A 15,280-nucleotide genomic window follows, 5' to 3' on the forward strand; every position below is an offset into this window, starting at 1 on the left:
AGTAGGGGCATGAGTTTCACGGAGAGAGAGTTTAAAGGATGTGCCAATCAGAAGCAATGTCTGTGACATTTAGAATATAATTTCTCCTTCTTTAGGCATTGAGCAGCTGCAGAACACAAGGAGGACAAGGCAGCAGGGGCACTGCCTCCTGCCACTGGTGCTGCATTTGCGGGTGAGGCAGCAGTGAGATCAGGGAAGCTTTAGGTTGGTATTATTGGGACACCTGAAGGACACCACCAAGACAGGCTCCCCCAACCTCGCAGCACTGCTGCTCTCCCTCACTTGCTCCTGCTGGTGCCGTATAACCCGATGGAATACTGCAATGCCGCTAAAGATGAAAAGGAAAAAGATAAAAATTCAAATGTTGCACACTTGCATTTTGCAAGCAGTAAACCAAAAGGATCCAACATCAAGTATTTGTCATTTAAAGCCTTGGTTTCAGATGCGGAACCTGTGTGACATTGCAAGATCATAGTTACTCCCTCAAATCCATTTCTGCATGTGTAAAAAGAATAATTTCATGGTGAAAAGAAACCTGTACTGTGTAAATTGGTGGTTGCTTTTTGTTTGTGTGAGATTTCAGTTTCTTAGGCAAAACCCACCTTTCAGCTACAGAGCATGGCTTTTGAAGCTATGAAATTTATGGGCTGTAGCTTAGTGGTGGAGCATCTGCGTTTTATGCAGAAGGTCCTGGGTTCAAACCCTGGCATCTTCAGGAAGGGTGAGGAATGACTCCTGTCTGAAAACCTGGAAAGCTTCTGCCAGTAGGTGATATGGTAATAGCCTAACTCGGCTTTTTAGGTATTATTCTATAAACTGACTCTGTATCTATGTTAGGCGTGACTTCCTCTTAGGGAACCTAGCTTTTGCTGCAAATATAACTGTGATGGGATGGTGAGCTGCTTGTGCGTAAAATCCTGATCCCTCAGAGTTTGGCTAAGTCCCCAAACCTCTGTCTGTGATGGAGCTCCTTAAGCATGGCTCCATCAATCGCTCGTTGAATCGGACAGTGGGCGTTTACGGAACTTCTTCCAGCATAAAAGCTCCTTAACGGAAACGCGTCTTCTGGACTCTCGGCGTGACAGTTTCCGCCGAGGAGTGGGTGTCCCTACGGGAGGTCCTGAAACCTCCCCACTGTTCTCGCTTGAAGTGTCTCTGAGCCCTCCCTCCGACTCACTTTCCCTTGGAACTCCACTTCTCCCCCTGCTGGTCCCCTCCTCCGCTGAGTGGTCTCTCTCACCCTCCATGAGCCCTTTCACCTCCTTCGTCTCAGATGACAGTTCCCTGACAATAACATTTCATGATGAGCATTTCCAGTCAAAGCCCCACAATTCTAGCTTTGAAATGCTGTTTGCACTAGCAAATGCAAATGAATTAGGTTCAGTGGCAATCCAAACAGAATTCTGACAACCAGTTTTCTTTTCAGGAGAATTAAGAAAACTCCAAAAGAGCAGAAACAAAAAAACAAAACCTGCAGTGTGATCCTACCCAAAGGAGGTTCTTCCACTGCTGAGGAGAGCTTGGATTGCTTTGATTTGTTTGGGTGTGAAAGACTGGCACTGATTTAACTGCGTCAGAAAATTGTTGCCGGATGCTGTGATGTAGTCTGCACCAAGATCACAGGCTAAGTGGCCCAGAATTGCCGCATCTTCCTTGGTTACCTGTAGGTCATGGATGTCCTACGGAAAATCATTTGTAAAAAAATTGTGTAAATTTTTTAAAAAGAGAAACTATCAACATCTTAAAATAATTTAGTTGATTAATAACCAAATAATCAAATATATTTCATCAAATTAGTTTCTATCTGTATTCCTGTATAGGTACTATTATGAGATACTTCAGAAACTGGGAGATAACTTGAGTAGACCAATACTTGCTGCCTTTCAATTTCCCATGAAAACACACCAGGACTTTAGTAGTCTAAAATCTGCTTCACCTATTAAAATTGGCCCTCATTGATCAAAAGTGTCTCTTTACAAATATGTAAATAAGCTAGAACAGTAGTTTATTCATCTACTAATTGTATTTTTTCAGTCTGGAGAAGAGAGATAAAACCCAGCTTCTATCATGTGATATCAGGTGATTATTGGCAAACTGATTGTATTTCAAACTGAGGTCATGGGCATAAGAGATAAAACTGAAGTCTGTGCTGTGAAGAATATTTTTTTCCAGGGTGTTCTTGAGTTAAATTGAAAGTTTCTTGGTCCAGATTGCCACTTATTCGGCACAGACGCAAGCTTGAATAAATGCTTTTGCTCTTATAGCTACCTAAGGTGCCAGAATTATACTTTACTTACCAGGCAAGCTAACGCCTCTGACAGAAGCTGTTTCCGTTGTGGGGAATCTTTCTCCAGGACATCAATATTGGCTTTTCCGACGCGAGTGACATACTCCTTGCAGTTTTCACCTGCTGCAAGGTCTGAAGGCCTAGAAACAAGAAAGGATTAATGAATGTTTGTGCATATGGATTGACTCTCCCCACTCTGTGTTTAATATACCACTGTGCACACCCCAATCTCCAAGTGGCAAAAATATTTCAGAGGTTGTAGTGCTTACTTCTGGTTTCCTCAGAATGAAGATAACTGGAGACTGTGGTGTCTTTTATTAAAATGGTGGTTTTATTTGAACATATATACAACCTGAGGATAGGATGGAGGGGTTCACAGCATTAATACTCCAACAGAACTTGCTTCTCCATTAGGTTGCTGGGGGAGAGGGTCTCCCCAAACCATAGCTTTGGATTCAGCACAGCAGAAGACAAGCCTCTCTGTGTCACTCCGGCTCTCAGTATCAGCCAGACTAAACAAAAGAGCATCCCCTGGCTTCTTGTTCTATTATCTACAAGACAGACGAGGACGTGGGGAAGAACCCGCTTCCTCCTGAAAGAGCACCACCAGCCAGTCATCTCCATAGCAACATGACCACTCTTTAGTCATGTAAAAGCAGGGTGCTTGCAAGCCCGGCTAGGGCCAATGTCTTAACAAAGAGACTAGTACGGCCAGTTCAGTAATTCCCTCTGGTGGATTCCAACCTTGCAATCACAAGCTTGGAAGGAACTCATGGGCATCATCCAACCCCACCACATCTTATAACACTACACTACATTTACCTTAAAAAGAGAAACAAGTCTTTAGGGTAGTTGTTTAAATCCTCTGGGGGTCCACTGAGCAGTACCCTCTTGGCTAAGCAGCTCAGCTGAAAAACAAACCAGAACATTCTGTCAGCAAGTAGAAAGAAGTACAAGCAGGTCATTTATTTCAGAAAACGGTGAGGGGATTTTCCCTTAAAAATAAAATAAAATAAACAACAACAACACACCCATCTGTAGTGGTTTTGCAGCTGGTTTTGCTAAATTTAAGCCCCAAAAGATTTCCTTTGCATATGCCACAATACCTGAGGGCATTGGGCTGGCTGAAAAGATTAGAGCAGACTGTGGGGACAGACATACATACATAATTTTATTTGTATGGCATCTTTCCACAGTTCAAACCATGCTCAAGGTGGTTTGCAACATGAAAAAAACACACTACTTAACTAGAACATAACAAAATAAATAAAACATTATTAAAATACACAACCCAACTGGACAATTTCCACATAAATCACAAGATCTAAAATAAAGATACAAAAAACCCACAGCAACAACAGCAATAATCTCTCCAACAAAACCCCACAAACAACACCAAGTTCCCCATCACCTGCTACCTGAGGTGGTCTCCTTACCCTACCTAACTGAATGACTGGCCCCAATTCTGTTACTATCTTATCCCCAAGAACACACACCAAGGATAAAAGCTGAGGCGGGAGATCCAATTCAGGTCTTTGAAAATACTTTCAAATATTGATCTCAAAAAAAGCCCTCAAGATACATACCTGTTCTTCGCTCAGCTGAACGTTCTTCTGCCCCAGAACGCTGAGTAGCTGTTGGAATCTCTCATCAGCCATATCAGCAGCAACTGCACAAGTAACGCCTTGCAGTATGGAAGGGGATAGGCTGAAAATCCAAGGGAGGACCATAAGCGATGAATGGATAGTTGGGAAGAACATCACCAGCGGTTTTTAAAAGGTGAGGGGCTCAGTCGAATGTGAATGCAGAACAGAGGTGATGTATCTCCTAACATTTCTCCTTCTCTGCCTTTGAAACACTTAATATGGAGGGCTCATAATCGATCAGGGGCACTGGTGGCTGGCAGAGCCAACTAATTCTTGTGTTGTGGATTTGAGGAGTTAGTCTGGAATCTCAGGGGTCAGCAAACATTTTCAGCAGGGGGCCGGTCCACTGTCCCTCAGACCTTGTCGGGGACTGGACTATATTTTTTTTGGGGGGGGGCGGGAATTATGGAAGAGCACCACAAGCCCCAGTGGCTGCTTACCTGTGTCTTGTGAGTGGCAGGGGCTGGCGGCGGTGGGACGATGAGTGGTGCGTGAAAGGGCTGTGTGATGGCCTGGGATACGGATTTGGATGCTGAACCTGAGGAATCCCAGCCTGCACAGGATTTCCCGCCTCCAGAACCAGCTGAGCCGGGGCTGGGGCATGAGCCTGAAGGGTCCTCACCAGTGCTGGATCCTTAGGTGCAGGACCCATTACCTGTAAGTGCTCCACTCCCAGCCCTGGTAGAGGAAGCTGAGGTTGCCTCTGGGTCCAGTAACCCTCCAGCCTCTCCTGAGCTACAGAGGCTCAGGGCAGAGAGGCGGAAGGAACTATGTTCCTGCAGGAGGAGTGCTCGCCTCCAGGCCAGGAGAGGTGAGGCACCTGAGGGTCAGGGCCGCCCTATGCCTCAGGGCAGATAAAAGCCAGCGAGCCCCAGTCCCAAGTTGCGGGAGCAACATTGCTGGTTGTCAGTACCTGCCTGAACCCTGTCCTGCTTTCCTGCCAGACCTCCTGACCTCACCCGACTCCCTGCCCTGCACCCAGCTTCAGCTTTTACGGACTGCCTCCATACTGCACCTTTGACCTCGGACTGGACTCGGACCTCGCCTCTCGGTTAGCCCCAGGATCTGCACAGCCTGCTTAAAATTGCGGCCGCTCAAGTGCTGCTGCTGCTGGCACCAACAAAGCCCAGCCCCCTTCCTCTTCTAGGCAGGGTGGGGAGAAGCCAGGAGGAGGGAGAGAGGAGGCACCAGCGCTGCCGTGTGAGGGAGAGGGAGAGGGAAAGAACGAGTGCGCCGGCGATCCATGAGGCGATTCCCGGACCATCCACTGGCCGGCTCCAGAAGGCAATTGGACCTGATCCGGCCTGTAGGCCTTAGTTTGCCTATCCATGGTCTGGATGATGGTCTGGATGATTGGAGTCCCTTCCAATTCTTGGGATCCCATGCCCAGTGAGGGTTAAAATTGAAGAGAGGAGGTTGCTGGCCTGGTCAGACAAGTTGCTTTGTAAGAAAATAAACTGGCCACTGAAGTGTCCTCATCAGCATCCCAAAAAGAATGAGCTGGGTTGCAAGAGTTACAACTAAGTGAGGTGCCCTCTAGGTTAATGGGTGGGCCTTTCCTTTCCTCTCCAGACCATTCCCCTCCAATAAAGCCACCCATTTGAAAGAGTGCTATGAATAAATGTGGCATTTTTTCCTCAAAGAGGAAAAAAGACCAAAAAAGAAAAAGAATATTAGGGGTCAGCAATACCTGTGGATTTCAGGGACCCTCTTGATTATATCAGGAAACAACATGGCAGCCTATGGGAATAAACCAAGAAGAACATAAATTAATAACAAAGACACATGATTTCTCCTTGATGTCTAGGAGGAGTTGGAAATAAGGGTGATTCATCTCCCTGTCTCACCTGTTCTGGGGTCCACGGCTTGTCATTGAGATCTTGAATGTTGAATGTGTCACCAGGGACCAGCAGTGATTTTGGTAAATAGGGAACCAGACTATCCGGGGTGTATTTCACCAGGTCATTAAATCCCGCTGTAGAAGCAACCAGCTAGAAAACAAAGTTATACTTCATGGGGGCAGACTTTTGCTGAACTGGATGACAGTCCCATCTAGCCCATCATGGCTGCTTTGTTTGTTTATTTAAAATACTTATTGATGACCCTTCATCTGCATATTCCTGGGTGGTAGGCAAAAGTGCGAACACAATCCATTGGAATATAAATATTAGAGGTGTGCAGGTGGATGAATGTGGTTTGGGGGTGCTCTCCACCTTCCCTGAGTCAAAGCACAGTGTCAGTAAACTGCAATAAGTCAGATCAGGGCCTTCACAAAACCTCATATCACTTTAAAATGAAAACTGAACCAAAATTCTCCCCTATCTCTAAGTGGCCTTAGGAAGATCCAGGTTAAAATACCTACTGGTCCACAAAGCTCACCGAGTCACTATTTTCCCACTTAGCAGGGTTGTCTTAGTTGGAAATGCAACAGCAGGGATCATTCAATTGATAATTTGAGGTTAATCCTGCTGGTGTTAAAGTCAACTAGCTAAGAAGTGCATGGGGGAAGGTGTTGCTTAGCAGTGCAGGCAGTGGTAAGATTTTTCCTGAGGTGGCATGTGCCTTGAGGTGGCTGTTGTTGTAAAGGATTACAATAATTATAATGTACGTGAAGTGCTTTTAAAAACATGAAAGCTGTTATTATTAAGCCTCTCTGTCAGTTCTCCTGAAAGGCTGGAAATTTTGAGCTCCCTCTCTCCTTGAAACCTTTCCATTCTGACAGGTCAAGGATCCTGTAACTAAGAACTAGCGCTTGAGTTTATTTCCCCCCTTCTCCCTCCCACCCCCTTTTTCTTTTTGTGCTGTGTCTTTCAGATCGCAAGCTGCTCTGGGGGTTTGTTTTAGCTGAACAGAAGAATTTTTTAAAACCATTTAATAAATAATAGCATCGAAATGCTACAATAAGTTAACAGGAAAAAGAAAGGCCTCACCTTTTCCACAAATGCTGTTTTTAGAGTGGGTGGCACAGTCTCCAGCTGCTTGGCAAAGCTTGGGACTTTAACAGCGTCCAAGACCACCTGGGCAGGTATGGATTCCAGGCTGGTGTGGCTCAACCCAACCACCAAACTCCCAAGTGCTGCAAGGCTCTGTCCATCCTGAATCTGTAAATAGGAAACTCTTAGCTGTAGGAACCAGGTTGGTCATCCAATAGTCAACTTCACCCAGAAGACCGAATTGGTGGTTTGGAGCTAGGAGACACTGCAAGCCCACCCTGAGTCATGTTCTTAAGGGACTTCCTCATGAACTTTTTTTTATTAAAAAAATTATACTTTTCATTTTACAACAAACACAAAAAATAAATTTGGATTATTCCACATCATAATTTGATTCCCCACCCCATTTTTGTGGTTTCTTACATTTACAGTATATTGTTTTTTACTGCATGTCCACATTAACCCTATTTATTGTTTATCCCAGATAGGCAATATATGTTTTTTTGTCACTGCATGTTTTTACTTTAATCCTGCTAAAGTCTTAATTTGTTTACAAGAGTTTTGTAAATATTCAATAAATGGTTTCCATGCTACATTAAAAAAAAAAATCATCTTGATTTCTTATTCTTCCAGTAAAAGGTAAAGGTAAAGGGACCCCTGACCATTAGGTCCAGTCGTGGCCAACTCTGGGGTTGCGGCACTCATCTCGCTTTATCGGCCGAAGGAGCCGGCATACAGCTTCCGCGTCATGTGGCCAGCATGACTAAGCCGCTTCTGGTGAACCAGAGCAGCGCACGGAAATGCTGTTTACCTTCCCGCCAGAGCGGTACCTATTTATCTACTTGCACTTTGATGTGCTTTCGAACTGCTAGGTTGGCAGGAGCAAGGACCGAGCAACAGGAGCTCATCCCGCCACGGGGATTTGAACCACTGACCTTCTGATCAGCAAGTCCTAGGCTCTGTGGTTTAACCCACAGTGCCACCTGCGTCCCAACTATTCTTCCAGTAAGTTTCACCATTTCTGAGTATTCTAATAACTTCTGTTGCCATTCTTCTTTAGTCGGGACATTTTTCTTCTTTCTATATGAGCTTTTGACCCATTTCTCCTTGGACCGATTTCTTATCAGTATCATTCTGACCTGCTAGACACAGGGGCCAATGTGCACATAGGAAACTGCCTTCTGCTGGGTCAGACCATTGGTCCATTTAGCTCAGCATTGTTCACATTGACTGGCAGGGACTCTTCAGAGTTGCAAACTGGGGACTCTCCCAGTCGTTCCATTGGGGTGCTGAACCTGGGAACTTCTGCATGCAAAGCAGATACTCTACCACTGAGCTACACCTCTTCCCCCAAGATTTGCCGATTGGCAGCTCCTGTTGCCAAAAAACCTTCAACTTCTGGCAGAAGTTCCCTGTACCAGGTGAGACGTTTTTCTTCACTCCCATGTCTCCTCAAGGTTCCTGCTCAGCTGTATGTATTTCACATGCAAGGGGACAATGTTCTTCTCACCTGGTATCCAGAAGCGAACAGTTTCTCCAGGATGGCGCCAGCCTGTTCAAGGTCCCAGCCCTGAACTTTGCTCAAGGAAGGCAGAGAAGAGGCTAGCATGCTGCCAGGGATGCAGTTCTCAATCTGCTGCACTGAGAGTCCGAGAGCCTTCTGTCCCAGGGAGTTCAGGATTGCTGGAGAGAATGTGTCACACTGGCTGCCTGGCAAGCCAGCAACCTGGTGGCAGAAGAAGAATGAATGACCCTGGGCCCAGACTGAGGCAGAGGGGAATCACATGTGCCCAAAGAAGTCATGAGTCCCTGAATCCATCAGTGTTCCAGATTAATGGAAGCTTGGGAGCAAACTTGTTTTTGCTGGTCCAGAGGGTAGGAGCCAAACTATGGACTCCAGCGACAAGAAAGGAGATTCCTACTAAACATAGGAAAGAACTTTCTAATGCTGAGAGTTGGACTCTTCTTCATCAGAGAAGTGGACTCTCCTTCATCGGAGGCTTTTAAACACAGGTTGGATGGCTATCTGCCAGGGATTCTTCAGCTGTAATTCCTGCATTGGGCTGGGTGAGCCTTGGGGGTTTCTAATAGCTCTACAATTCTGTGATTCTATGGATAATGAACCGGAGGCTGCAGGGCACCAGATGAGGAGCTAGAACCTCCCAGATTATTGGGGCCCATGGATTCAGAACCTGGACTGTCACAGAATCTTCCCTGACCCTGAAGAAGCAGGTGCCTCCCACCACAAATCACCATTCTGGCAACACCAGGGTGTGCATGCTGCAGAATGAAAGAGGTGCGTGTGTCTTCAGACTGGAGGGTTTGTTTGTTTCATAAAATCTATACACCGCAATATTGTAAAAAAATAAATAAATCTCAACAGGATTTACAGAAAAGATGAAACAATAAAATTACCAATAAGAATTAACACCAGTAATTTAAAGACCTTTGCTTCTGTTGGTGTGAGTTGCTCCTTTGGAGCTGTCCGTGGTCCTCAACCTTTGATCGGCCTTGACCTCCAGCTTTGCTGCCTTCTCTCTGTGGGTTCTGGCTGTCTCACCTATAATATATTCTAAGCTTCTTTGGGCAAACACCTGGACTCTTTGAAGCCCACCTACCTTATCCATACCAGTCTTTCTTTTGCACTATTGCAGGGCTGGGAGACATCGGGCCTCGGGTTCCAATGTGGCCACCCAGGCCTCTTCAGCTGGTCCCTGGAACTCCTCCCAAGCCCCACCCCTCACTAGTTGTTTTTGAATGTTTTGTCTGTCTGGAATGTGTTCAGCTGTGATGATGCCTTTGTGCTTGGCTGGATGGGGAGGGTGGTATGAAATGAGTGGCCCTTTTTCTTTCTTTTTCCAATTGGTAATTCTGACTGGTCTACCTTGGCCATCTGTTGCCACAGAGCTGGAACAGTAATAACAGCCTGGCTTTTTTGGTGCTTATTTTGCATGGAGCTGCAATGAACTCCATAAGAACACAGGAAGCCGCCTTATTCTGACGCTACATTCACACAAGCGTGAGACTCTTAATCTCCGAGTTGTGGGTTCAAGCCCCATGTTGGGCAAAAAGATTCTTGCATTGCAGGAGGTTGGGTTGGACTAGACAACCCTTGTGGTCCCTTCCAACTCTACAATTCTATGATATCATTTGAAACAGTCATGGCTTCCCCCCAAAGAATTCTGGGAACTGTAGTTTGTTAAGGGTGCTGAGAGTTGATAAGAGACACTCCTGTTTCCTACACAGAGCTACAATTGCCAGAGTGGTTTAACAATCAACCCTTCTCAGGAAACTCTGGGAAATGTAGCTCTGGGAGGGGGAAATAGGGATTTCCTATTCCAACTTTCAGTGCGCTTAACAAACAACAGCTCCCAGAATTCTTTGGAGGAAGTCTACACTGACTGGTAGAGGCTCTCCAGGGTTTCAGGCAGGAGTCTCTCCCAGCCATACCTGGATCAGGATTGAACCTGGGACCTTTTGCAAGCAAAACAGGTGTCCTACCACAGAGCTACAGCCCCTCCATAGCAAGAGGAAAGCCCAACAAGTATGCATAAGCCAAGAAAATACTTACTGGAAGCTTCAGCGCAGAACTGGCAGCAGCTGCCATCACCCAACCTGAAAGACACATAAGGCTTCAGGGGAAAAAACCCACACACCTCTTCGAATCAAATGCAGCTCACCTTTGGAAATCTGGCCCAGCAAATGTCCTTTGTCAAATGCTTCTTTTGCTTCAGCAGCAAAAACAAATAAAGTCCCCAAAGCTGTTATTTGCTCTGCTTGGCATAAACTGGGGCTCTGACAATACAGCACTTAGGTGTGTGATGCTAGAAGACAAGCCTTGGAGAAGGCACATGTTGTGCACCTTCCCCTCCCCACCACAGTTGGAAAAGCTGGCCCTTCCAGTAGGCAGAGCGGGGCAACTCCTGGGCCTGCTAAACTAACAAACTGCTGTCCCAGGTGTGGTGGAGAAGGCAACCTCATTGTTGGAGTTTATTTATTCTGCTATTCTTTTATTGACCGCTCTTTCCCCATTTGTCTGTGACTAATCTCGGTGTCTCAATAGAGAACTTGCTGCTTTCTTGGCAGGCAGATGCCAGAGCCCAGCAAGCAGCTGCTTGTTCAATGCTGCTTGTCAGACTTGCTCATTTGCGCCTGAGTGACATCAAATTTTCCATCATCACCCTAATATGTATTTTGAAGTACTGATAACCAATGACTTTTGTGCTTTTACAGAGTACAGTGGTACCTCAGTTTTCAAACATCTTGGAAGTGGAACATTTCGGTTTTTGAACACCGAAAACCCGCAAGTAACTGCTTCGGTTTTCGAACGCTTTTCGGAAGTCGAACATGCCACGTGGCTTCCATATTGAGTTATCTGGAAGTAAATGCTTATGGAAGTAACTGCTTTGGTTATTGAACGTTTCGGAAGTCGAACGGCCTTCCGGAATGGATTATGTTTGAAAAATGAGGTACCACTGTACCTTTAATAGTAGACCAAGCACTCCCCCTGGCTTTACATTTGGTGTGAGACTGGAATTTACTGCAGAGTTAATTAATACAGCACAGAATTGGTGGGAGAAGAGCTTTCAACAATGTACCATACAAATGTGGAAGGTGGTTCTCAGTCAGTCATCCTTAGAATGAATAATGGGACATTAGAGGTGTCTCCCTCTTTCTGTCCATAAAAAAGCTGGAGGGTTTACAATTAATAACATATAATATAAATAACATGCCTTCCTATCATTTGCTTTTGCATGCTCTAATTTTCTTCTAATTATATGATGGCAACGCCCCGATATGAATCCATAAAGAAAAGGGCTACACTGAGGCCCAAATTAGATGTTCTCTTGAATGTAGCATGCAGCTGGTTATCTTGTTTGTCCTAAAATAAACTTAGGTGTGCACAGGAAAGGAAGGCTGATCTCTTCACTCCTCACTGCAGTGAGATTTCCCCCCAGCCCACACAGCTAGGAGCATTAGGGAAATGTCTTAAAAGGTTTTAAAAAAGGACTCCCCCCCCTCCGAAGAATTCAAAGGCCCCATCCTCCCCCGTTCCCCAAAAACCTCTCCCATACCTTGTCAAAACGGTTTACTTCCTTCAAAATATTTTGGAAGTTTTCCCCAAACCCAAACTGGAACTCCTATTTTTGCTCCTGCTCCACGATGACGTTTTGTGGCAGTTTAGAGACCTGAGAAACCTCTCTTCAGAGGATTACGAAGCTGCTTTTTGCCTCTCATATTGCCCAAGCAGGATTCTCTAAAATTTACCTCAGCGCTTTGTTGTATTTGGTTGTTTGTTCACAATTTATAGTTCACCCTTCAGTGGCCTGTCAATATTACCTAAAATTCACCTCAGCGATTTGCCGTGTTTAGCTACCAGTATTTGTTTTTACAATTTCTATTTTGTCCGTCATTAGCCAGTCAATCTTCTCACGTTGGCTCAGGTGAATTTCAGTGACATCTTTGGAGCTGACAGCATCCAAACATAACTGTACTCACCAGCCATAACAATGCAAGCAAATACTCTTGATCGACGTAGCATTATTCCAAATGGGTCCCTCCCCATGGTTAAATCTGCTCTCTCTAGGAAAAAAACCACACAAAGAAATAAATGAAACCTATTTCAGTTTTGGTCATAATTTTCTTCAGGTTTCACTGATCATCAAAAGAACAGGAAATTAATTAGAAACGCAGCATTAAAGGCATTCCAGAATTTGCAAACACAGAGACCTCAGCAGCGATGGATTTAGGCAATTATGAGTGGTTCTCCAGCTCAGGGCACTAAGCTAAGGGGGTGCAAAATAATAATAATATTGATAAGATCCATGGCTTTTTTCCAGCTGGAACATGCCGGAACTCAGTTCCAGCACCTCTCAGGTGGGTGCCATTGCCATTATAAGAGAATGAGGAAGGCATTCATGGTGCATTGCAGCACCTCTTTTTCTAGAAAAATAGCACTGTGACGATTCATTAAAAAGCAACTAGACCAAATAGAATTATTCTGAAAATAAGAAATATTGGGGGTGGGGTGGGGTGGGCCAAATTTTGTCCTCACTCAAGGCTCCAGAATTCCAAAGTCCACCTTTGACCTCAGAAACTGTGTCCGACTTACCAAACCCACAACACTTCTCTTTAAGGATTTTTTTAAATTAAAAAATGCTTCTGAACCCCTCTTCATTTCAATGATGCCAGAGCAGTTCACAATATAGTGCATTAAAAATCCATATCTTGAGCCTATGTGCAACCCAGGCAGCGCTTTAAATAATAATAGTAGTAATATTTATTATTTAGATAGCACTTCAGCTGATTCTCGCAATGCGCGCAAGTTTAAAAAATGGACAGGGCTTGATGGTAAGCTGCAGTTTAGATGAGAGATTGGTGGAGAAACAGGAAAGGGCAGGCTTCCCTTCAAGCAACAAAACTCGCCAAACTATCTAGCAGAGGGCAGGAAAGCAGAGCATGAAGCATCTTTTTTGAGCAAGGTACATACCTGATTCCTTCTCCTCGTGTGCTGGGCTGAAAGTGACAGGCTCCAAGTGCTCTGCTTTTCATTATGAAGGCAGGGTGTGACCCCTCTGCCTCTAATACCTTCATCTGAAGTGAGAGGACACATGTCAAGTGCCAACCGCACCCTGTGGTTTTTGGGTTTGTTTATTTATTTTATTTATTATTTTTTAAAAAACTTTTCTTTATTGGTTTTTCGTAATGATAGAGACAGAAACATGTTCCTTTCCTCGCTCCCTCCACCCATCTCTACAACTCCCCTGACATTGTCCAAAAAAGCATAATTATATAAGACATATTAAAGGCAAAACAAGAAGTCACGTTTAAATTATATATATGAATGTATCATTCCATAAATTACAGTAAGTCTTCCATGGTCTATATCCATGTTTCTTTGTTAAACCAATTTTATTAAAGCTGTCAGGTTTTTTTAAAATGTCATTTCCTCTCAAGGATCTTGTTGGTCAATTCTTCCATCAGAATTAGGCCCCAGACTTGTGCCAGCCAGATTTCAAATAAGTCCATATTCAAGGATCTCCAACTCTTAGACACTGCAAGGTGAGTTGCTGCCCTAAGGTGAATAATCAACCAATAATTTATCTTTAAGGACTTGTACTTCCATAGCAAAGCCTGAAAGCAAGTTTATTTTTATTTTTTTAAAGAAAGGTTTGGCAACTGGATGAGATATTGTGTGTGCATCCATTAGTTCTTGCTGTACCCCAGGAAACAGAGACTCAACAGGAAGGCAGAGGAAATCCTTCTCTAATCCTCTTTTAAGGCCATCCAGGTTGGTGGCCATCATCACTGCCTCTAGTGGGAGTGAGTTCCATAGTTTAACTCTGTGCTGCATGAAGAAGTCTAATGTAGGATAGCTCAGTCAATAGAGCATGAGACTCTTAATCTCAGAGTCGTGGGTTTGAGTCCCATGTTGGGCAAAAGATTGCAGGGGCTGGACTAGATGACCCTCATGGTCCCTTCCAACTCTACAATTCGATGATTCTCTGCGCTGTCAGTGTGAAGACAGCTGGTGATGGAGGATTGCAAGAGGTGATGCAAGGGACAGAGTGGGAACAGAGAAAGTGACTGGGAGTTCAAGAAAGAGGTAAACAAAAGACAGAAGATGAGAAGAAGAAGGGCTGTGCACCGGATTCAGTCAAGCCATTAGCAAAATTAAGCATATTTGGAGGACCTTGGATCAGTGGCGGAGGAAGTGGGGTGCGGTGGGGGCGGGCCGCCCTGGGTGTCACCACTCGGGGGGGGGGGGGGGAACAAAATGCCGGGTGGAGCTCACCACAGGGTCTGCAGTGCGCCCGAGCCACGCATCTCTCCTGGGAGAGACGTGGTGGCTTGGGCGCACGCAGGCTCTGCTCTGCCCAAACAGTCCGCCCGCTGCCTCCCCGCCAGCTGTAGGGCGGCTGAGTGGGAGGAGGCAGGCAGACTCCGGAGGCCCCGCAGTGCACCCTGCCCCTATGGGAGGCACGCTCCACCCCTGCCCCAGGGGCCCGAGTGGCTTACTCTGCCGCTGCCTTGGATGAGTCAGTTTTCACAGCCACAGATCACTGCAAGTCAGGTTGGATTGGCAGAGGATGTTCTGTGGTTATCAGGGGGCAGCGCATCAGGCAGGAAGAAGAAACAGGAAGGCCAAAACCTGCCTGATCAGCTGCTGCATCTTCCCAGAAGAAGGTAGGCCCAAGGCTGAGGTTCTATTTCATGCCTGATGCCCTTCCTTGCAGGATCAATACCTCCACACTACAGCTCCCTCCTGCATTGGAATCCTTATGTAACGTGGTGCATACTAGAGTATTTCACAGGTTGAGTATGCTCCAAGTTGATGGGCATTGCCATTCAAATAGTGTGTGTGCGCGCTGTATCTTGTACAGTGGATGCTCGGGTTGCGAAAGTGATCTGCG

The 15,280-nt window shown here is 45.5% G+C and overlaps 1 protein-coding gene across 1 annotated transcript in view; it reads right to left on the reverse strand.

The window, feature by feature from the left end:
* Nucleotides 1-15,061, reverse strand: part of LOC310748818 (mesothelin-like) — a 29,367-nt gene extending 14,306 nt beyond the window's left edge. The window contains exons 1-12 of the mRNA XM_083584748.1: nucleotides 15,023-15,061; nucleotides 13,357-13,460; nucleotides 12,366-12,449; nucleotides 10,438-10,481; nucleotides 8,377-8,592; nucleotides 6,864-7,034; nucleotides 5,781-5,924; nucleotides 5,624-5,673; nucleotides 3,874-3,994; nucleotides 3,110-3,195; nucleotides 2,298-2,427; nucleotides 1,489-1,679 (exon numbers count right to left, since the gene is read on the reverse strand). Of these exons, the coding sequence (XP_083440874.1) occupies nucleotides 1,489-1,679; nucleotides 2,298-2,427; nucleotides 3,110-3,195; nucleotides 3,874-3,994; nucleotides 5,624-5,673; nucleotides 5,781-5,924; nucleotides 6,864-7,034; nucleotides 8,377-8,592; nucleotides 10,438-10,481; nucleotides 12,366-12,432 (1,220 nt within the window). The 5' untranslated portion in view covers nucleotides 12,433-12,449; nucleotides 13,357-13,460; nucleotides 15,023-15,061. The remainder of the gene's footprint in view (nucleotides 1-1,488; nucleotides 1,680-2,297; nucleotides 2,428-3,109; nucleotides 3,196-3,873; nucleotides 3,995-5,623; nucleotides 5,674-5,780; nucleotides 5,925-6,863; nucleotides 7,035-8,376; nucleotides 8,593-10,437; nucleotides 10,482-12,365; nucleotides 12,450-13,356; nucleotides 13,461-15,022) is intronic.
* Between the last annotated feature and the right edge of the window lie 219 nt (nucleotides 15,062-15,280).

This window comes from Podarcis filfolensis (genome assembly GCF_964270895.1).
Source record: "Podarcis filfolensis genome assembly, chromosome: 14".
In the NCBI taxonomy this organism is placed as follows: domain Eukaryota; kingdom Metazoa; phylum Chordata; class Lepidosauria; order Squamata; family Lacertidae; genus Podarcis; species Podarcis filfolensis.